The following is a 22,866-nucleotide window of genomic DNA, read 5'->3' on the forward strand; positions in this document are numbered from 1 at the left end:
ATAAAAACTTACAGTTGAGCATAAACCCACCCTTCTCTGTAGTGATTTGTATACTCAATGAGCCCAGAAACAATTCTCAAAACAGAATTCATCAAAATAATGATCTGAATACCAAAAACATTGCGGTTTTTGGGGAGAGGGTGTGCAATTTTATCAGAAAATATCCCAAATTTCTAATAAAACCTTCATAATTTTTTCCCTTATTTTCAATCACTTTGCGTGCTCGTGAAAAAATATTCCCTGCATCATTTCCCATAAGAAATGATATGATCTAAACCATATATCATGTCCATGTTGACTTATTACAACAAACAAAAAATGAAATTTCGTTCCATAGGAAAAAAAAAAATAAAAAACTTGAAACGAGGATAACTTTGGTTTTTCCCGACCAAAGTTTTTCGTTCACCCCGCAAATTAACGGGGTTGTTCTACACTTTCATATGTAGGTATATGATAGTTTTTTTGCTATTTCTAAAAAATACTACCTCCCCAAAAAAGACCCTTATTTAGAAAAAATTAAATAAAAACATCCTCATGCCTCTATGATTTGCCTACGCTAATAGCACCACATCTCGCTCGGAAAGGTTTGATTTTTGTTGCCTAACATAAATTATTTTAAATTTTCAATGTTTTAAACAATAAATTTCATGACTTCAGATTGAAAATTCATAAAAGCACTTGAGTTCAATGAGAGCAGTGAATTGAATTCAATTAATTAAAATTGAATTTGACCATTTTTTTAAAAAAATCAAAACATTTTCAAAAGACTGATACCAAAAAGCAAAAAAAGGACTCCAGGAGAAAGCTCAAACCGTCCTCCCTCCTGAAAGGCCAAAGTGCGGCGGCCGGTTGCCAAAAGCGCCGACCATCAATTCAGTCGTCAATAAAATTAACTAAGTTGTTGGACATGGGTCCGGATAGCTTAAAATATGTATTAGGGTGTTTCATCCAAAACCAAAAGTTCTCAAAATCAGGCAAACCGAGGTTCCCCTAGTAGAGGATACCCATAGGGACTCTCATGCCAAATATCAGCCCATTTGGTTGAGAATTGCCCTGTCCCCAGCGGTTCAAAGTTTACATGTAAATTACTATGGGATTTTTATGCTTTTCGTTCAATCGTTCCTACAGGTCTTGGGACAACATGGATTCACTCGGAATAAAGACAGGTGTGTAGGGGATGGTCCAATGAACACATTCCAGAAGGAATTAGGCTTGTCCATTCTGTCCCCAAGGTGCGCATTGGATCGACGTCCGGTGTCTCCAAAACCAACGATTCATCCTTCAAATGCATCGCATTTCCTTAGTATGCTATGACGGCTAGGTGGAAACCACGACGCCCCATATGAGACGGTGAACACGTGGCAGAGCATCTACTCTAGTTTTGGCTCAGAAACATTCTTTAAAGTACCAAAATTATAATTATTGATGTTCCTGGAAGAATTTCAACTATTCTAAATAAAGTAAAATGATTATTTTGTGTTAATAATGCAATCCATGCCTCTCCACGTGCTCATCGTCTCATATGGGGCGTCGTGGTTTCCACCTAGCCGTCATAGCATACTAAGGAAATGCGATGCATTTGAAGGATGAATCGTTGGTTTTGGAGACACCGGACGTCGATCCAATGCGCACCTTGGGGACAGAATGGACAAGCCTAATTCCTTCTGGAATGTGTTCATTGGACCATCCCCTACACACCTGTCTTTATTCCGAGTGAATCCATGTTGTCCCAAGACCTGTAGGAACGATTGAACGAAAAGCATAAAAATCCCATAGTAATTTACATGTAAACTTTGAACCGCTGGGGACAGGGCAATTCTCAACCAAATGGGCTGATATTTGGCATGAGAGTCCCTATGGGTGTTCTCTACAAGGGGAACCTCGGTTTGCCGTAATCTGAGAACTTTTTTGTTTGGCTGAAACACCCTAATATGTATATTTGCATGTACGGCAAAGCGCGTTCCTTTTAGCGATTTTAAATATCCAGTCCCAATAAAACCCTCTCTTGCGGCATTAAAAGAGGGTGGTGGCATCACTCGCGGATTTCGAAAATTAAGCAAAAAGATGGAATATTTGCGCCGGGACGAAGAGACTTGTGCAATTGTTGGCAGGCTGACTGCAAGTAACTGCAGTCGTTTACGATCGCAAAGTGCCAATTAGTTGCGTTAAACTGCACTGTTTTAAAATGCAGAGTTTTACTACCGCGATCCCATTACACAGTTTGGCGGCGGTGGCATTGGCCATATGGCGGGGCACATGTCCACCAGATAACGGCCCCAAAGTCCATTTAAGTCTGTGTCGCTTTAACGTCGTCGGTCGTCTTCTTCTGCGCGTCTGAGCTGTCAGGCCAAAGTGGAATTTCGGGTATGTCGATCTTCCGCTCACCGAGGAAAGGATACGCTAGGGTGGCATGGATGAAGGAGACCATCGTTACGGTGCTATCCCATGACTTGTCAGTTTTGAAATTGATTATGGAGAAAGTAGTTTGAACACGCAAAACTCAATTTTAATTTTTTTTTTCGTATCACCCTAATGAACATTGAAGAGTCAAGCCTCAACTTCAGGAAGGATGAACGCTCGGGTAGATTAAGCATGAGATTCAATCATAAAGTGTAATTTAATTTATTGTTATGGTGAACACTTCATTTACACGTGAATTGTTCCGCCGCCGCAAAAAAGGTGCGGATTTGTTGGAGCATTTTGGAGCGGCATGTTGTGTGTGTGTTTTTCGGCTGGAAGTCCAGGATGGTCCAGCAGTAGTGACATGTGGGCGATTAAGCGCCAAAAGAGATAATTTTGATTGGATTCCAGATACCGTCTGGAGATTGGCAAGTTAATGAGCAGCGTTTCGATAATTGCTGGACTGCCTGTGCCTTATCTAAAATACTTTTAATAATTTGCAAACCTTATGGTTGGTTAATGAATGGAATGTTATTTAGATAGATTGCACGATAAGGTGCTGCAAAAGTGTTGAGCTAAAAATAGTTGCACTAATCACTTATGTAGGGGAAATTCTCGTATGTTTGGCAGGTTAAGCCCTCGCTCCTAACTTCATCCAATTTGCTGATTTTCACTATTTAAACAACTAATTTTGCAAAAAAAATTTATAGAAACTTGCTTGCTCACTTCTTATTGAGCTATTTATCACTCGAGTTCAGTTGAAAACTCTTTTAAGTAGCTTTAATTGAATGTCAATGTTCTGACCTGCCAACATTAGAGGCACGCTGGAATTAAATGCTGTTTCCCTATACATTGGAATGACAAACTGCATGCTCCATTTGTGAGTTTTTTGAAGAGGATGGCGTAATATCTCAGATCTCAAATCAGATCCCAATTACATACTTGCTCGAACAAAAATGGCTTTTCGCTTTCCAATATAATAACTCTATTTTGTAGTAAACTGTTGTTACGAAATATCAAAACAATTGTAAGCTTAGCATATCGATTTTAAATATAGTAATTTTTCAAAAAATTGAAATTTATTTTGAAGGATTGAAAAAAGCTAATGAAAAACTCCAAATTGCTTAAAGTCACAAAAACTCCCAGATAAAGCCAACAATCTCAGGCCAATTAGCGGTCACCGCTCCATAAAAAGTCCAGATTGGACATAACAATTGACACCTCCTGCCAAACGTGTCGTCTGCCCGAAGCCAATGATCCACATATAGATATATCAACAGCTGTCTTCCCCCCTGCAGCGCGCTAAAACACCATAGTTGTCAGCTTTTATTATCACTTTCGCAGCATCTCGCGTTGCAAACGGATGCTCCCCCCCGAAGGAATCATATTTTTCTCACACCACGTTATCTGTAAAGGTGGAAAAGCTCAGTGACCAGCAATGTCGACCGCGCGAGACACAACCGGCCGGATAATTTATAGCTTGTATCTGAATTTCTAAGATGCGTCCATCCTCTCGCTGACCACAAGGTATTTCTAGATCATAGATAAAGGGATTTATCAGTTTACACATGTTTACACCATTAACTATTTTGATCTAAAAAGCCATTCAAAACGTGTTTTCAATATTTCACATGAAAATGAAGTAAAAATAAATTGTTCATGAATTGATTCATGAAATTGATCTATCTAAAATTAAGCAAAACCTCTGCTTGTCTATGCTAGTAGCCCTACTAAGCGTTACGTTCGCACTCGACTTGCGCTAGCCCCAGAACGATAAATATGACATAAGATGGCCAATTTGGACGAGGATGCGGGTTCCGTCCGTCCGTCCGAGATTTTTCACCGTCGATAGCCGAGTTCAGGAGCTGGTGATGGTGATGGAACGAGTTTATCCCTTCTTTTGCTGAATCTAAAGTGCGATGTTCGTCGAATTGAATACGCGATATTTCACACCATTTAGAGATATGAGCGAGCTGCCGTTGGAATCGAATACATTTTCAATTAAGCGCTCGGATTGGCAGAAGAGACACATTGCTTTCAACGCACTTATCCATCATCGGTGAGCATTATGTAGCAATTCTAGGTTCTTAAGTCGTTTGTGAGTTGTATTTTTGTATTTTTGTATTTTTGTATTTTTGTATTTTTGTATTTTTGTATTTTTGTATTTTTGTATTTTTGTATTTTTGTATTTTTGTATTTTTGTATTTTTGTATTTTTGTATTTTTGTATTTTTGTATTTTTGTATTTTTGTATTTTTGTATTTTTGTATTTTTGTATTTTTGTATTTTTGTATTTTTGTATTTTTGTATTTTTGTATTTTTGTATTTTTGTATTTTTGTATTTTTGTATTTTTGTATTTTTGTATTTTTGTATTTTTGTATTTTTGTATTTTTGTATTTTTGTATTTTTGTATTTTTGTATTTTTGTATTTTTGTATTTTTGTATTTTTGTATTTTTGTATTTTTGTATTTTTGTATTTTTGTATTTTTGTATTTTTGTATTTTTGTATTTTTGTATTTTTGTATTTTTGTATTTTTGTATTTTTGTATTTTTGTATTTTTGTATTTTTGTATTTTTGTATTTTTGTATTTTTGTATTTTTGTATTTTTGTATTTTTGTATTTTTGTATTTTTGTATTTTTGTATTTTTGTATTTTTGTATTTTTGTATTTTTGTATTTTTGTATTTTTGTATTTTTGTATTTTTGTATTTTTGTATTTTTGTATTTTGTATTTTTGTATTTTTGTATTTTTGTATTTTTGTATTTTTGTATTTTTGTATTTTTGTATTTTTGTATTTTTGTATTTTTGTATTTTTGTATTTTTGTATTTTTGTATTTTTGTATTTTTGTATTTTTGTATTTTTGTATTTTTGTATTTTTGTATTTTTGTATTTTTGTATTTTTGTATTTTTGTATTTTTGTATTTTTGTATTTTTGTATTTTTGTATTTTTGTATTTTTGTATTTTTGTATTTTTGTATTTTTGTATTTTTGTATTTTTGTATTTTGTATTTTTGTATTTTTGTATTTTTGTATTTTTGTATTTTTGTATTTTTGTATTTTTGTATTTTTGTATTTTTGTATTTTTGTATTTTTGTATTTTTGTATTTTTGTATTTTTGTATTTTTGTATTTTTGTATTTTTGTATTTTTGTATTTTTGTATTTTTGTATTTTTGTATTTTTGTATTTTTGTATTTTTGTATTTTTGTATTTTTGTATTTTTGTATTTTTGTATTTTTGTATTTTTGTATTTTTGTATTTTTGAATTTTTGTATTTTTGTTTAATAATCTCAGCTAAGAATTTGAATATTTAAAATGATTTAAAATTAACACATCGATGAATTCAATAATCTTCCTTATTCTATCCAATCTCCACCAGATGGCGTAGTTCCAAAAATCCAAGACACTTACCATGCAGTGCAAATCTCACAGCACAACAAACCCATCCTTCCAATATCGTCTCACATCCCCCAACATGCCTAATCAGCTGTTTGGTTGTTTTGGCGTCTCTGCCAGCACCGGTATGCTGTCAGTCACACGTTTGTTTACACCGGCAAGTTCGTGTCGCTACACGAGCAGCACGCGGTCGCTCCTCGGCTGTGTGCGTGTCATCGCACACCATGATTGTGTGCGTGCTGCTTGCGCAAAGTGTCAAACTTTTGACAGACTTTGTTGTCAGAGAGCGGACGAATTTTTCTTTTGTCGTCATCAGTGAGATTTTCTTTGGGGCTTTTCATTGTTCGCAATCCTCGGAGGCTGCTGAATTGTCGTGAAAATAGGTGTAAAATTGTGCTTTCAAACAGTGATAAACGGTGATTGATAATAGAAACCATGACGGGCTCTTGTAGATAAGATAAAGCATGTTGTGATACTTTTGAGTTCGACCAAAGAAAATCTGGAAAAGTGCAGTCAATTTCCATCATTCTTATCGACATAAGGCATACTTAATGGGGCGGAAGTCTCCGTGGTGTCTGCAGATTCATCGATTTTTCGCATCCTTTATCGCGGCTCGGGTGCCGTTGACCAGCCGTGTTTCCGGAAGTAGCTCAAATTAGTAAGCAAGACCAGAGTTAAGGCGACTCGTGAAATGTCGTGACTTTAATGAGTGCAGACAAACTGTCGCCAGTGCTGCTAGGTCGAAAGTAGAGTAACACGACGACATGGCAGAACAGAAAATCGAAACCACGACGACGGCGGTGGCTGTGGTTCTGGCAGAAATGATGAACGATTGTAGCTAGAAAAGTGTGTTTTTTTTTGGAATAGCAACGGGGTTTAATTCATAATGAGCTCATGTGATGAAACGGAGGCATCTCCCGCTTTATTGAGTGTGGAAAGGTAATTCAGGAATGCGTTGAAACGAATCAGGTTGATGAAAACAAATCGAATTTTATTTTTAGCTTTGCCTCCGTACCTCCCGAATCCTACGATGATCTGGAGGGAGCTGTCGGGACTTCCGAGGAGTGCGTTCTTGAAGTGGCTAGTGGTGGGGAGAACCTCAAACAGACCGACGATGACGAGGAGGAAGAGGAACCGCCTGAGTTTAAAAACCAAGACGATTTCCCACCCACACCGTACGAAGAGTGTCTCGATCTAAATGCGTTCGAAGTGCTCGCCAAACAGGAACAGCAGGAATCTCAGGCCAGATTAAAGCAGCAGCAGCAGGATTCCACTAGTCTTAACTATATTGGTATGTTTAGTAATAGATTTACTGGTTAAAAAGTTTGATTTAATAATCCTAAATTCCAGATGGCGTTCCATCCCCAGCACGTGACCATTGCGCCACTAGTAAAATTTCATCAACTTGTTGTTCAGCTACTTCTCCGACATCTAACAATGGCCACCACGGAGACTCGTGCGGATCGTCCAATTCATCGGCACCCTGCTCGGGCGTTCGTCGGAAAGCCAAGGTCAAACCAACTTCCCAGGAAGAGCCAGTATCGAACGGTACAAAGAAGAAGGTCCGTCCCAATGGATCCGTAAAGTCGTCACCCTCGCAGGATTACCTCCATATATGGGCCGCTGCAACCGCTACGGCTGAAGAACCAGACAGCCAGGTCGTCAGCCCAACCATTCAAATTCATCGACCGCTGGAGCGATCTTGGCCACCGAAGCAATCTCGCAAACAGCAGGTCGGTTCGCAATCGCAAGGTGCGGAGGAATTTTCGTTCGATATCATCGATACGGATGAACAAAGCTATGGGAATGAGCAGGAGTCGGTGGGTGCCGCTGCGGTAGAATTTTCTCCCGGTGAGTTCTTCGAGCAGAATCCCAAGCAGGTGCGCCACGAGAAGGTGGTTCGAGTGATCAAGCAACCTTTAGAAGGGATTATTGAGAGCGCTCCGCTGGCCACGCCCGAGACGGACGGGAGCTTGTCAGAGCACACTCCACTTCGACTGGGAAGGTTGGATCGGAACGCCAATCCCGACATTGAGACTGTCAGCGAAGACGCTGAGCCAAGTGCCAGTAATGTTGCGAAGCTTCCGCTGAGGAAAACTGTTGTTTGCCCAGAGTATAGCTTTCCGGAGCAGCAGGAACAACAGCCTGGATGCTCCGGCGAGACTGTTCCAATTAGAATTAGTAGTAGTGTTAAACCGCATAGGCCATTGACGCGGGCATTATCCAACGGGAAGACCAAGCAGACAATGAATGGTCCGATCATCTCCGGAGACTTTTTGATGGCTGAACCGATCAAAGCTACACACATAATATTTCCTATTCAAAACTTGTCACCACACGCGAGGAGTCCGCCTTCTGGATCATCTACCCGATCTGGATCACCGCTGGAACACTCCCCGGATCGATCATCTCCGGTCATAATGCATCCAAAACCAATACGGCCACAGCCTCGCCCCCTAACAAGAGTCGGCTGTGGTCGTAGTGATCCAATCTGCCCTCCAACGCCGACGCACCATGCCAGAAGGTTACGCGTTCTTGCCGACAACTTTGGTCCTCCGGATTTGCGACACAATACGGTTGCCGAACAGCCCCTGTCTCCGGAAACTCGATACAACGAACTCGTGGCCATAACTGGAAGTCGCGTCGATCAGTTGCGGGTCGCGGAAGGTCGAGAAGATGAAGCGGAAACGGATTCGCCGATGAGACATCTGACCAGTACAAGACTTCCGTCGATACCGGAACGAGCTCGTGGGATTTTGGCGGAACCGGAAGAGCCGCTTCCCCCTGCATGGGAAGCTCGGATGGACAGCCACGGACGGATCTTTTACATTGATCATGCTTCGAGAACCACTTCGTGGCAGCGTCCAGGAGCGCATTCTGGGCTGTCTGGCCCGGATCAGCATCGTCAACAGCTTGATCGTCGTTACCAGTCCATAAGGAGAACGATCTACGACCGACGGGATGCTGGAAATCGAAGTCCTCCACGGTTCGGATTCGAGAACATCAACCCACGGCAGGGTGCATCAGCGATCGCCGTAGCAGTCAACGCCGCTCAAATCGAAAATCTCCAGCTTGATCGTGCTGCCCATCCAGCACTGCTGATGATCTGTCGGCCCGACTTCTACTCCATGCTACACACCAACACGGACGCCATTCAGATCTACAATCGCAACTCGGCGCTCAAGCACATGGTATCGCGTGTCCGACGGGATCCGACCTGCTTCGGACGGTACCAGCACAATCGGGACCTTGTTGCGCTGGTTAATTGTTTTGCTGCACCCGATAAGGACATTCCTTCCGGGTGGGAAACCAAAATGGATCAGAGTGGCAAGCAGTTCTTCATCGATCACGTTAATCGTCGGACGTCGTTCATGGATCCTCGGATGCCTACGGACTGTCCGCGAGCTCGGCACCGCCCGGAACAGCTGATTGCGACTACCGTAGCTCCCATTGACGTAGCGCCGGCTCCACCACCCAGGCCACCCGCCTTGCCTCGGCTGAGCATCGGATCGCCGGAGATTCCGGTAGCATACAATGACAAGGTAACACTCCGATTTGTCACCGTAACCTACATTATCTAACATTCTTCACTCATTTCGATTTTACAGGTCGTCGCCTTCCTGCGCCAACCCAACATCCTGGAGATTCTCCGCGAGCGACACGGAGCGGCCGCCTGCTCGCGGAATCTTCGCGAAAAAATCAACTCCATTCGGGTGGAGGGAACGGCGGCGCTGGACCGGCTCAGTCATGACCTTCAGCTGACGATCCTGCTGAGGTGAGTGTTTTTGCCTTTTTTTTTTAGAAAGGAATCAAGGAAGTTCTGCGCAGCAGGTGGATCGGCGCTAGAACGTCGGCCGGCAGAGCCTTACGCGTGGATTCGGTTGGGTGAATTCGGACGGCGTTGACCGACTGACGGTCAGCTTGGTGTTGGAGAACGTTTATGGGGCTTATGAATGATGGTAATAACTTTGGCGCAGGGTTGTGGCTTGTTTGTAATTCAGTGGGTTGTTGGTCGTGGGCTCTGCAAAATTGCACGCAACGTTTGGCAGCCGACGATGCGTTGTGTCCTTGAAAACGGTGGCCGAATTTGCGATTTGGCCAATCAAGAAACCAAAACAAACCAAGTGAAGGGCAATCGAGGAATGATTTTTTTTGAAAAAATGGATGCCGAATATTTTAAAATATTCAACACTTTCAAAAATTAGGATGGAAAACAACGAAATGTTGGATGTTTAACCTCCAATTGAATGCCTGGCATAAATAACTTTTCGTTAGACGACGACAAGACAACTAAAAAGAGCTTTATGACGTTTCTCGTACGCACACTAGTGCACCATTTGATTTTGCTGGCCGGACAAAATTTAACCTCAATCTTTTTCGTATACGTACACGCAATACATGCGACGATGAGAAAACAAGACGATGAAACAAAGAATATATAAAGAAAAAAAATATAATAGAATAGAGAAAATTTGACAGTTCCTGAAACTGCTAAATCAATCTAAAAATAAGTTGGTATTGCCGTTCAAGAGCCAAACGACATGCGACACCTAGTGTTGAGTAGCAGAACAGAGCGAAGAATGTCGATTGAAATTTCCGCCCTTTGAGGTTATGTATGCGAATTCTGTTTTGTTAAATTCCAACGTTCAAAACAACTTTTGAGCAAAAATTCGAGCTGATACTTTGTTAACTTTTGATGCTCTATCATTTTTTTTCCAAATTTTTTATATTGCGTTAATTTATAGAGAATTTGCAGCAAAACTAAATGACGCGTGTCGCCACCTATGAGCAAAAAACGTAAACCTATGATTTTTACAGAAAATGTGTTTTTTCCTTCCTAACCAACATTTTTATAAAACTTATGCTGGATTCGGATGAGAAAAATTATTTCCAACAATTTGGTGTATAACTTTCCAATATTTGTTTGATTTTTCTATGAGAAAACTGTAGATTTAAAAAAAGATAGTAATTTGGACTATTTGGCAAGAAAGTCTGTCAAAAATCAATACAAATTGTTGAATATACGTTAACACATCTGTTATCAACTATATAACTGTTTATTTCATTGGTATATACGGGGAAACTCATTTTTTCGTGTTCCAAAACATGTTTTTTAAAGAAAAAGGTCACAAATTTTTGCGCGCCCAAAAGTTGATGTTCATTATTCTAAAGCAAAAAAATTTTCTCGTCTTTTGCAAAAAGTTTCATTAAGATTGATGCAGGGAATCAAGAGAAATAAGCGATTTTGTTCTTCAATCCAGCAGAAAGGAATACGATTTTTGGCAAGTAACCTCATTTTGGCGCCACCTACATTTGAAACACAGTCACGCTGCAAAACCTCAATAGAAGGCAAAGAGTTAACAATCGTACTACTTGAATTTTTTCTCAAAAGTTGTTCTAAGAGCTGTAAATTCAATTTTAAGTTTGCATTCCTATGTAACCGAGCAGCGAAAATTTGAATCGTCATTCTTCGATGCTTTGCGCCATCTGTCGGAATTTTTGAGCTTTTAATCGCGAATTACCAATTTTCAGGTGGAACTATGCTGTCAGTTCTAAAAGCTACAGTACTCGTTCGGTAAATGGGCGTTGTATAATTGGGTCCTAAAATGAAGCTTAGATGGCTGATATTTTTGTTTACAGCGATAAAGCTTATTTTTCTGATTACAATGACTTTTTGTACGACCACAAACAGTTTAAAATGGATTTTTAAATCAATTTTGAAAAATTAACCTCGCGGTCCTTCTTGACAGAAAAGCTCCTACTTGACAGCACATTCAAAGGGGACAATAGTTGATCCATCGAAAAAATGTTGTCTTGTCAATTTTTTTTTTAGTTAAAATAAAAAAAAAAAAGATCAGAAATGGTTTTTAATCGTGTTTTTTACCGTTGTATATAAAAATTGACACAGGGCTTTAGTACCCAATTGGGCTGTTATTTTCCTGAGTGCTCGATAACTAGTAGAGGTGGTCAAAAACGCTCTTTTTTAGGAGCCGCTCATTCTCTTTCGCTTATTAAAAAGAGCCGCTCTTTTGAACGGCTCTTTCGCTCTTTTTCCAAATTTGGATGAAAAGGTTTTTTTTAAGAATCGTGTGGTTTCATAAGTTATTTTATATTAGACTTTTACAAATTATTTGATAAAAAATAAAACTGAAAACGAGAAGATGCCTTTAAAAACCATAGGTCTTGGTGGTCTCTATGTTAAGATATCTACTTGGACCTAAACATTCGAGTAATTGAATGGCATCCAAACTTTAATCTAGGATGTTGGAAAAATTGCAATAAAAAAAAGAAAATTGTGTTTATTTCTGCAAGAATTGAACTAATGCTGATATTTTATTTAAAGAAAACATTCTGTGAACTCTTTTCTACATTCTGATTTAATCGATGAAGACTATAAACGCTAAAGTTTAATCGGACAAAAGGATTTATTTTTTTCCTAAATCTCTAAACTATTCAGTAGATTTTTGGTAACATTTTACAAATTATGCAATTTGAAATGCTCAAATTTGTATTCCAGTAATACTGTAATGTACAATCAGTTGTAAAGTGAATTGCATTTTTTTCATGTTGTTTAAAAATCATTTATTTTTGGGATTAATTTTGAAAGCATTGACATATTTGAAATTCCATTTTCAATTCTCAAAAACAAATTTAATACATTTTTTTTGAAATTCAATAACAAAAATCATCAATCTTAAGCCGGTTCTTTCAAAAGACCGAATTTTAAAAAAGAACCCCGTTTTTTTGTGAGCCACGGTTCTTTAGCTCTTTTAGTAAACCGGCTCGTTAAGCGGCTCGCTCTTTTTTTGCCCACCTCTAATAACTAGACTGGGCCACTTGAAAAGCATACAAACGTAGCTGGTATTCCCGAGCAGACGGAAATAACTTGGGAAGGTCGAATTAGTTGTTAACATAACAAAAATCAATAACAAAGATTTGTTCGAAGAATAACTTAAACTGTTATTATGTTGTTATTGCAATAACAAACCAATAACACAGAAGGAATCATGAAGGAATAACAAGATTTGTTATTTTGTGCGGAGAGGTGGAGCAGCATAATAACAAAAAATGTTATTGAACTGGTATGTCTCCATAACAAAAAAAGTTATTGTTTTGGTTTATTTGTAATTTGCAAATAAACCTGCAGTTGCCATAACTCCTCTGTACTAGTCAGGGCTGCAGAGTCGGGTACCTCCAAGCGACTTTGAATCCATACTTTGAAGACAACTCCGACTCTGGATGCAGGATATGACGTCAACGACGACTTCAGCTCTCCAAAAATACCCGACTTCACAGATTCCGACTCCAAGTAAAAGTTGCTGAAAATTTGCTGAATCCGATGCAGTCTCCGAGGTCTCACTCCAGCTCGAACTTCAACGTCAGCTCCGACTTCCTGGCTCTGTGAAAATAATAACAGTTTTTGTTATTCACACATCAAAAATTCTCAATAAATAAATCAATTCCGTTAGGGAATATAACAAAATTTAAAAAAAATGAACTCTCAAAAGTTAATTTTATCGGATTAATTTTAGCTTGAAACCCCATTTCATGGTGAAATAAATGACCCCGATAAAATTGGTCAAAATTATTCTAAGCAATTTTAGTAAAATCCCTTAGGGGGTATATCAAATAATTTAAAAAATCAACTTTCAAAATTTCAACTTTTTAGAATAATTTTAGCTTAAGGACCCCATTTCATAGCCAAAATAATGACCCCGACGAAGTTGGTCAAAATTATCCCATAGTTCTAGCCAATTTTAGCAAAGTCCCTTTGGGGGTATATCAAATAATTAAAAAAAATCAACTTCCAAAATTTCAACTTTTTAGAATAATTTAAGCTTAATGACCCCATTACATGGCCAAAATAATGACCCCGACGAAATTAGACAAAATTATCTCAAAGATCTAAACATATTTAACAAAAGAAAAAATAATAACAGATTGTGTTATGGACACTTAGAAACTTTTCCATTTGTGCGATTTATGGTAATTTTATTTCTAAGTCAGTATACCTAACAAATCACAAATTTTGTTATTAGGAGAGTTTTTGAAATGTATAACATTTCCTCTTATTAGCGTGTAATTAAACATTTTCAATATAATATCACTTCAATACCAAATGTTGTTATATTATCAGAAACTGTTATTATTTTTTCTTCTAGAAGTTGAACTTCAGGATAATATAATAACACTTTTGGTTATTTTAACAGGATTTGTTATTGAAATATTATTAATTTTGTTATTACCGTCTGCCCGGGTTCTAGCTGAATTATCAACAAAAACCGTAGAATAGCAATTACAATTTTAACAGTAAGCTTGTTAATCTTTAAATAACTCGATTACGCTTTAAAACCGTTGACTCCATTTATTGCGCCTTGCAGCAATTTATAGAGTTTTGTGTCAATCGTGCTAGGCCTAGATTTTTTCATCACACTGCTTTGCAGGACTGAGAACTGTCAACTTTGCGCACTTTGCACCTCAGTAGAGTGCTGCGGGAAAATTTTCATCACAGTTGGCAAACTGATTTTCTATCACACCAGCAACACAGAACAAGTGCAATGCATCGACTTCTGACCACAATCTAGTCACCAAGCTGTGGTAGCCGAGGCAGTAAGTCATTGAGATGGTCTGTTAAAGGTTCCTGACTCGATTCTCGTAGTTGGAATTTTTGAGTTTTTTTTGACAGGTTATTTTTTTTTCTAATGAACTCGAGGGTATAATTCTATCGGCCACCTCGAGCTGTGTTCGCTGAGTGCGTAAAAGGTACCATGAATTGGCTATAAATTTAACAAAGTTCTGGCTATAACCAATCAGTTAACAGGCTCTGACAGAAGGGGGGGCACACGCATGGGAAACTTTTTGATATGAATGACCCCCGGACAAATCTAGAACAAATTTCTGTCGAAGGGGGGGGGGAGGGTGGGGCACGGGCCCCACCAGGCCCCCTCTGGTACCGCCAGTGAAACCAATACTTCGTAGATGAAAGAAGCTTTTACATTTGTCAGTAAAAACAGTTGGTGCTAGAACCGAAAAACATATTTTTTAAAAGACTTTATTAGAAAAGATTACATGTATTAAATGGCATTGGTACATCGGACAAGCTCCAGGGTAGCGAAGGGTAACAAATTACCCTCTCCATCGGCGAAACTCCGAGCATTCGTCCATCTCGTATTGATCGTATTGATCGGTAGCGTGAATCCCGGCCAGTTTCCCTCCGCCGCTGTCAGTCGCCTCCCCATACGAGGACCGTAGAGGACGATAACCCTCAGGCCACTGGCCTTCATCGCCATGAAGGGGCCCCTCTCGGCAGCGCAGGATCAGCGGGTACTGAAGACGCCAGTCCGCAACGTAGCCAGCAACGCCCGCTGGTTGTCCACCATCCGTCCGGCAAAAAGTCAAAGCCTCCGCAACACGGCTGCCTCCCGACACCGGGGATCACGATTCCGGAACAAGCCTTCGTCCCTTGAATCACTTAGCCGGTCCGTAAAACTTTCTCTGGGCTGGACGAGCCAATAGTTTCTGAATTTCCAAAAATAAATAAATAAACATAAACAGCCTGCCATAGCAACGGATATCTTCGTCATCACTGCGAAGAAAAATCACTGTGATGAAAAAATACTGTGATGAAAATAATTGCGCAACACTCTAGTAAAGTGCAAAATGCGCAATACTCAACTCAACTTTTCTTTTAGTATCCTTGGAAACGAACTTGAATTTCAATAAATGTTAGCTTTCATTTTTTAAAGGGTTAAAATAAATGAAAATAAACATTTTTATGCATGTTTCTATTGTGAAATTGTCTCAGGAATACGAATATGATAAAATTATCATCAGAAAATGGGATCTGAGGGGTCCCCCGAGCAAAAATTTACAACCAAAAAATTCACTAAAAGTAAAAGTGTCTATTTAATATGTTAAACTGCCTTACCCAAAGCGTTCTCAGTCTCAGATGGTAGTCCCAGATGTCCCCTACAAGCTGCAGGTCGAAGCGAGTTGATATCTGGATGGAACACTTTTTTATTTGAGTTTGAAAATCGTGCTATTTTTTCACTAAAATGCCAATAACTCCCTTTAGATTCAACTAATTGGGATTCTCTACCCTGCATTTTGTTGCATTTTTTTTAAGCCCTTTCAGATGCATGTTGAATTTTTAAATTAAATTGAATTTTGCCCAAGTTACAGCCTTTTTACGATTTTTGGCGTTTTTGCACCTTCAAACTTTGTGTCCCGATTTGCCCCACTTCCCGTTGACCTAGAGTGCTCATATTTTGGCCAGATGCTAGTTTTATATGTACAAACAACCCCTGAAAATTTCATGCAGATTGGTGAGGTCGATGCGAAATGGGTATGCTTTGCTCGTGGACTCGCTCTTAAGAACATAAGATCACAACAAATCAAAACTGGGTGCAATCGGATCAAAAAATTTGACATTGTTGATTTTTTGAACATTGATGGAAAACAGACAGGAGACCTTTAAAAACTTTTTAAATGAATTTAACGTTTCTTGAATGTTTTAAGCTTTTCAAAAGACGTAACATTTTTTTTGTAAATATAGACGTTCTTTTTTGCTTGATGATGCTTGAGATTGTTGATTTGTTAGTCCTGCTCCAAACTTAATAAGAATAATATTTCGGTTTGTTTTAGAGAAAAAAAAGTTACAGTAACCTTGTTTGTTTTATATATTTGAATGAAGAAAGAAATGTTTTTTTTTTCAAGAAAAAGAAATGTTTGTTTCTAGAATGCAAATTGGATTTCTTAAAGATGATCCAACCGTCAGATCAATTCGTATTCAAACAGGAAATACTTCCACCAAGATCATCCAGCCAATATCAGCGACGATCCTTGGCGTCTACATTTCCGTAAGTTTGACGCTTAAAAATGCTTAATAATCTCCATTAATTGTGGCTTTCAATTATTTCTCAAGACAAAAGTGCAACGTTTTCCCTAGAAACAACGGCCACCCTTTCCACAGTAAATAAAGTATTTTAATATCGACAGGCAAAGTAGTAGCGTAGTAGGCAGCGAGTGCGTGTCGCAGCCCTATTAATAATTATGTACCAGCCACGATCGTGCCGGCCGGCCTGCCGGTAGATTTGAAGCCGGTCGATCAGTCGAGAAAAATGATCTCGACCATGCATCCAGCGACGATGGGTCACTACAGTGAAAGCCTGCTGGATTGACTTTGAGTTCACGATCATTTCATTTGATTTATATCGTTTTTGATTGATTTGATCAGTGTACCCGGTTAAAACTAAGAAGTGTCAAAGCAGCGCTACTTGTCTGTACTCACTACTGGTCAGTTTCGCCGAATACGCGCTCGATCGCGTGCTGCCGCCACAAACGATCCGATTTAATCGATAAGGAGGCGACCGGCTGCAGTTGTCCGTTTTCACACTCTCTGCGATCTTGCGAGAGTTGAGACGAGATGAGCATCGTTAAATCGCGCGCGCGAGCTGTTGTTTAGTCATTGCTCCGCCACGTTTGGTGTGTGGGTGTTTATTAAGAATAATAGTAAGGTAAATAGAAGACGTTAGACACGCTGCACGCTGGCTAATTAAGAACAGATAAATTAGTACCTTTGGAGGGCGCGTGGTGTTATTTTATCGACAGTTTGATTTGCATTCCGATGTACACAGAAATAGTCATTCTGGAGTCATTCCCGCCTGTAGTTTACTCTAATGACAGTAAATATTACTCCCGTTTGATTGCAGAAACATTTTTTTAGGCGGCGGCTCTCTGATTGATTGCCTGGGAGGTGTGGGTGTGACTGATAGGATAATTGCTACTGGAAGTGTAGCACTGCACTGATATCGTTGAAGGGACTGATTGGAGATGACTCAAGTAGACCTGGCTTAGAATCAATCAACCTGGAGCGATTTTCTAATGAAAAGATATCAGAGTTGTATTGTCAATTTAATTTTGGTTAACCGCGGTGGATTTTCTTGAAATAATACCATTGATGACACAAAAAACTGTGGCAGAAAAGTATCCACCGGTAGATGCTTTGGAGGATTTTTGACAGTTCGAATTATTTCAAGAAAATCCACCGCGGTTAACCAAAATTAAATTGACAATACAACTCAGAAGTTTAGTACCGTAAACTGGGGTGACTTTGATAGCCCGGGGTGACTTTTATAGGTTTTTCAAATGCCCGTCAAATTAATATCTATACATTTTTGAGAATTTTAGGTAAGTAAGCATTAAGAGCGAGTCCACGAGCAAAGCATACCCATCTCGCATCGACCTCACCAATCTACCTGAAACTTTCAGGGGTTGTTTGTACATATAAAACAAGCATCTGGCCAAAATATGAGAACTCTAGGTCAACGGTAAGTGGGGCAAATCGGGACACAAAGTTTGAAGGTTCGAAAACGTCAAAAATCGTAAAATAGCTGTAACTTCGGCAAAATTCAATTTAATTTCAAAATTCAAAATTCATCTGGAAGGGCTTAACAAATGCAAGAAAAAGCAGGGTAGAGCATCCCAATTGGTTGAATCTAAAGGGAGTTATTGGCATTTTAGTGAAAAAATAGCACAATTTTCAAACTCAAATAAAAAAGTGTTCCATCCAGATATCAACTCGCTTCGACCTGCAGCTTGTAGGGGACATCTGGGACTACCATTTGAGACTGAGAACGCTTTGGGTAAGGCAATTTAACATATTAAATTGACACTTTTACTTTTAGTGAATTTTTTGGTTGTAAATTTTTGCTCGGGGGACCCCTTAGATCCCATTTTCTGATGATAATTTTATCATATTCGTGTTTCTGAGACAATTTCACAATAGAAACATGCATAAAAATGTTTATTTTCATCCACTTTAACCCTTTAAAAAATGAAAGTTACAAAAAATTGAGATGCTGCTTTTTTCTGGTGTCATCTGGTATCCTTGGAAACGAACTTGAATTTCAATAAATGTGAATCGAAGATTTTTTTTAACTTTCATTTTTTAAAGGGTTAAAATGGATGAAAATAAACATTTTTATGCATGTTTCTATTGTGAAATTGTCTCAGAAACACGAATATGATAAAATTATCATCAGAAAATGGGATCTAAGGGGTCCCCCGAGCAAAAATTTACAACCAAAAAATTCACTAAAAGTAAAAGTGTCTATTTAATATGTTAAACTGCCTTATCCAAAGCGTTCTCAGTCTCAGATGGTAGTCCCAGATGTCCCCTACAAGCTGCAGGTCGAACCGAGTTGATATCTGGATGGAACACTTTTTTATTTGAGTTTGAAAATTGTGCTATTTTTTCACTAAAATGCCAATAACTCCCTTTAGATTCAACCAATTGGGATGCTCTACCCTGCATTTTGTTGCATTTGTTAAGCCCTTCCAGATGAATTTTGAATTTTTAAATTTAATTGAATTTTGCCCAAGTTACAGCTATTTTACGATTTTTGACGTTTTCGAACCTTCAAACTTTGTGTCCCGATTTGCCCCACTTACCGTTGACCTAGAGTTCTCATATTTTGGCCAGATGCTAGTTTTATATGTACAAACAACTCCTGAAAGTTTCAGGCAGATTGGTGAGGTCCAAACGACGTCCCATACAAAGGGGTATGCCCTGTTCGTGGACTAGCTCTTAAGGGATAGCTTATTATCGACATATATGCAAAAATGTGACTGTTACATTGGATGTATCAAAATTAGTGGCCAAATCAAATTTCTATCAATGTCACCTCGGGCTATCAAAGTCACCCCAGTTTACGGTACATATTTGAGTACATAACCTCAAGGGACCGGATCTCAAGATTATCGCTGTATCAACGACTTGAAACGAATCATGAAATTTAAAGTTTCATTGTCAACAAAAGAAACTCTTATTTCAAAAATAAAAGTTGAATTGATATTATGAAAACATAACAGATTTATTTCACAATAATTTAATAATAATCATTTGTTTAGGTACCATAACTTGAAAAACACATAAGAAAATTTCCAATCTTTAAATTGTAGAAGATTTTTCCAGCATGAGTCGCACATTTAATGAGGTTTGTCGAATTTGGCCGGGACCCGTGGTGTAGGGGTAAGCGTGGTTGCCTCTCACCCAGTCGGTCTGGGTTTGATCCCAGAAGGTCTCGGGGGAAGTAAATGTTAGCTCTGGTCTATCCAAGAGGTTAGGTCGTTAGCTCAGTCCAGGTGTAGGAGTCGTCTCCCTGGGTCCTGTCCTGGTGGAGTCGCTGGTAGGCAGTGGAAATCATAATCCAAAGGTCATCAGTTCAAATCCCGGGGTGGATGGAAGCTAAGCTGTGAAAAAAAGGTTTGCAATTGCCTCAACAATCAAGCCTTCGGACACTTAGTTTCGGGAAGGAATCTCGCAATCGAGAACACCAAGGCAATGATGTAAAGCGGATAATTTGATTTTGATTTTGATGGAAGTGTGGAACATCCCCGTTAATTTGCAGGAGATCTCATACTTATTTTGAGGTCAGGTGATAATATTGTAGTTAAAAAGATTAATTATGCGTGGATTTGTTAAGCAAAACAATTTATTCATTGTATTTTTCATTGTTTTAAATTTGTATGCCAGACTTGTTTAACATGTTATGCCCAATTATTTGAGATTAAATTAATAGTTTGTTCGTGCAAGACGGTATTTGTGTCCGTCCCCTGTGTTTACTTCCTTACTACTTTTGTACTGATCAGAACAGAACAATAAAGTTTTTCTGCCTCTTCGCGCGCTGACCACCGTCCGAGACGGTTGGCTCAGCAGTATCAGCAAATCGCCTGGACAACAACAACAACAATAACACAACGTAGGGAATTCTGAGTCGGCCCCTTGGTCGAACATAGTTTTATATATATTTAAAGTTTTTAATGATTTTTACGCAATATTTATGTTATTACTAATAATTGCAAGTTCAACTCTGTATTTCTAATTCGAATAATAAAGTCCAAATGGATATACAAATTAACAAAAGGCCTAAAAATAGAAACCCTGTGATTGTATTGAAACTGAATATCAAAAATATTGCGGTTTTTAGGAAAGAGGGTGTGCAATTTTATCAGAAAATCTCACAAATTTTTCAATAAAACCTTTATAACTTTTTTCTCTTATTTCCAATCACTTTGCGTGCTTCAGGAAAAATGTTCCCTGTATCATTTCCCATAAGAAATTATATGATCGGAACCATAAATCATGTCTATGCAGACTTATAACAATACTAAATTGAAATAGGCAAAATTTCGTCCCATAGGAAAAACGTTCAAAAACTTCAAATACGGATAACTTTATTTTTTCCCGACCAAAGATTTTCGTTCACCCAGCAAATGAACAGGGATGTTCCACACTTCCATATGTCTATGGTAGTTTCTTGCCATTTCTCCAAAGATACTACACCCCCCCCACCGCCCCCCCACCCCAAAAAAAGACCCCGTGTATTTGTATGCGAAAGATCAGAAAATTTCACTCATATTCATTTTTTGACATTGACAATGTAATTCTAGTTGTTTTTTGTTATTGATACTTTATAATCTGGCCTAGTATAACAAATTGTGGCAATCCAATGATTTATATAAAATTTTCAGAACTACTTAATGTAGGAGTTTTATAGCAGCAGAACGAAATAAAGAACACGTATTAGCAATCTCAAAGAGTGTCTAGTTATTTACATTCTCGTTGCTTTTCATAAGAAGCAATCAGAAGTATCTTTTTTTCCAGGGGTTCTACAAGAGCTCTTCAAGATAGCTACAGCATAGCAGTTTGGACCGCGGTAGGATAAAATTCTCTTCAAAACTTCTTCAGGAGTTTGGAAGAGTACTTGAAGAGAGTTTTATCCTACCGCGGTCCAAACTGCTATGCTGTAGCTATCCTGAAGAGTTCTTGTAGAACTCCTGGAAAAAAATGTTACTTGGGATGCATTGCAATACCTGACCTTCCTCAATATAGCTACATCCTAGCGCAGTTTTTGGGCAATTGTATTGTGTCCTACACTGTTTTCTCAGTTGTTGCTCAACAACATTTTCAATGAACCGTGAAAAGCTTAGGACTTTCACTGGCACAGTGTCGTGTTTGAGTTAGTGCTTAAAGTATCCAAAACCGGTTGAAAATTTTAAATTTGTCCACCAAAATCTAAGCTTGAACGAACACGCTGGCAAACACAGTTGAATTGCAAATCAGGTGCATCCAGCTGTGAAGTCGTTGGTATTTTATTTTGTTTGCTGCTCGACACCCGCGACGCTCGATTGGGTCGAGAGTTTATTTTTGCAACCATCCAAAAAAAAATGCATCTCTTCTTTAATAACTAGTCACTGTGTGGTACAAGTGCAGATGATATTAATAACTATCGACTTTCAAGTGCGGTACGAAGCTTGTGTCGAGGACTTGACTCGAGATCAAAAAAGTTGTGTTTTCAAAAGCAAACGCAAACAGGAAGTTGGTAATGATTTCAAATTTAATGCCCCCATTAATGGCTGCGGTTTGCATTAGTTTTGAACGGAAACTAACTATTCGACACAGATTTGTAAACAGGCGAACAGTGCGATATTCATGAATTAATAAAAATTGGCGAAGCGATGGACAAGCAGGGTTTTTTTGCAAAGAGTGTGTTGTTTGGAGTTTGTTATTCGTTTTGATTTTATTCGAGGATATAAACAAACCATGACTTTCAAAAGAAATATCTTGCAAATAATTCTGAATAATATTTTTTAAATTTAAGTCAATCAAAATTGGACAGATTTAGTAGCAGCTTAAGTTTACCGTTTAGCCCAAATAATCATTCTGCATTTTGACAGTCACCACACCACGGAGCACAGATTGTCAGCTGTTTCGGAATTCATACTCTTCAATCGCTGTGCAAATCTACTAAGACATGACAACCTTCATGTTGTGTTTCGCCTTTGCAATTGGAAACCCCTCGCCGAGTTGTTTGCATCGCACCCACATATGACACTCGTGCGAACATAAGTCACAGTCGGTCTTTGTTGAGAAATAAAGCTAAGTTTAGTTGCTGGAAGTGTTGTGCTACTTGCAGTTTCAAGCAGAAACATCAGTACACCATCAACATGGGAGATAAGTGTCGGATCCCTCGCAGCTTCCTTCCGTTCTCGTTTCTACAGCATACA

The 22,866-nt window shown here is 38.6% G+C and overlaps 2 protein-coding genes across 2 annotated transcripts in view; one reads left to right on the forward strand and one right to left on the reverse strand.

Annotated features, from left to right (window-relative positions):
* Window positions 1-22,866, reverse strand: part of LOC120426464 (monocarboxylate transporter 12-like) — a 362,289-nt gene that overhangs the window by 254,218 nt on the left and 85,205 nt on the right. The gene's annotated exons all lie outside the window — the stretch shown is intronic.
* The window catches only part of LOC120429063 (E3 ubiquitin-protein ligase HECW2), a 58,621-nt gene continuing 41,653 nt past the window's right edge, over window positions 5,899-22,866 (forward strand). Inside the window, exons 1-4 of the mRNA XM_039594201.2 lie at window positions 5,899-6,735; window positions 6,798-7,087; window positions 7,147-9,338; window positions 9,405-9,571. Coding sequence (XP_039450135.1) covers window positions 6,683-6,735; window positions 6,798-7,087; window positions 7,147-9,338; window positions 9,405-9,571 — 2,702 coding nt within the window. The 5' untranslated portion in view covers window positions 5,899-6,682. The remainder of the gene's footprint in view (window positions 6,736-6,797; window positions 7,088-7,146; window positions 9,339-9,404; window positions 9,572-22,866) is intronic.

Source organism: Culex pipiens, chromosome 1, assembly GCF_016801865.2.
Source record: "Culex pipiens pallens isolate TS chromosome 1, TS_CPP_V2, whole genome shotgun sequence".
Taxonomy (NCBI): domain Eukaryota; kingdom Metazoa; phylum Arthropoda; class Insecta; order Diptera; family Culicidae; genus Culex; species Culex pipiens.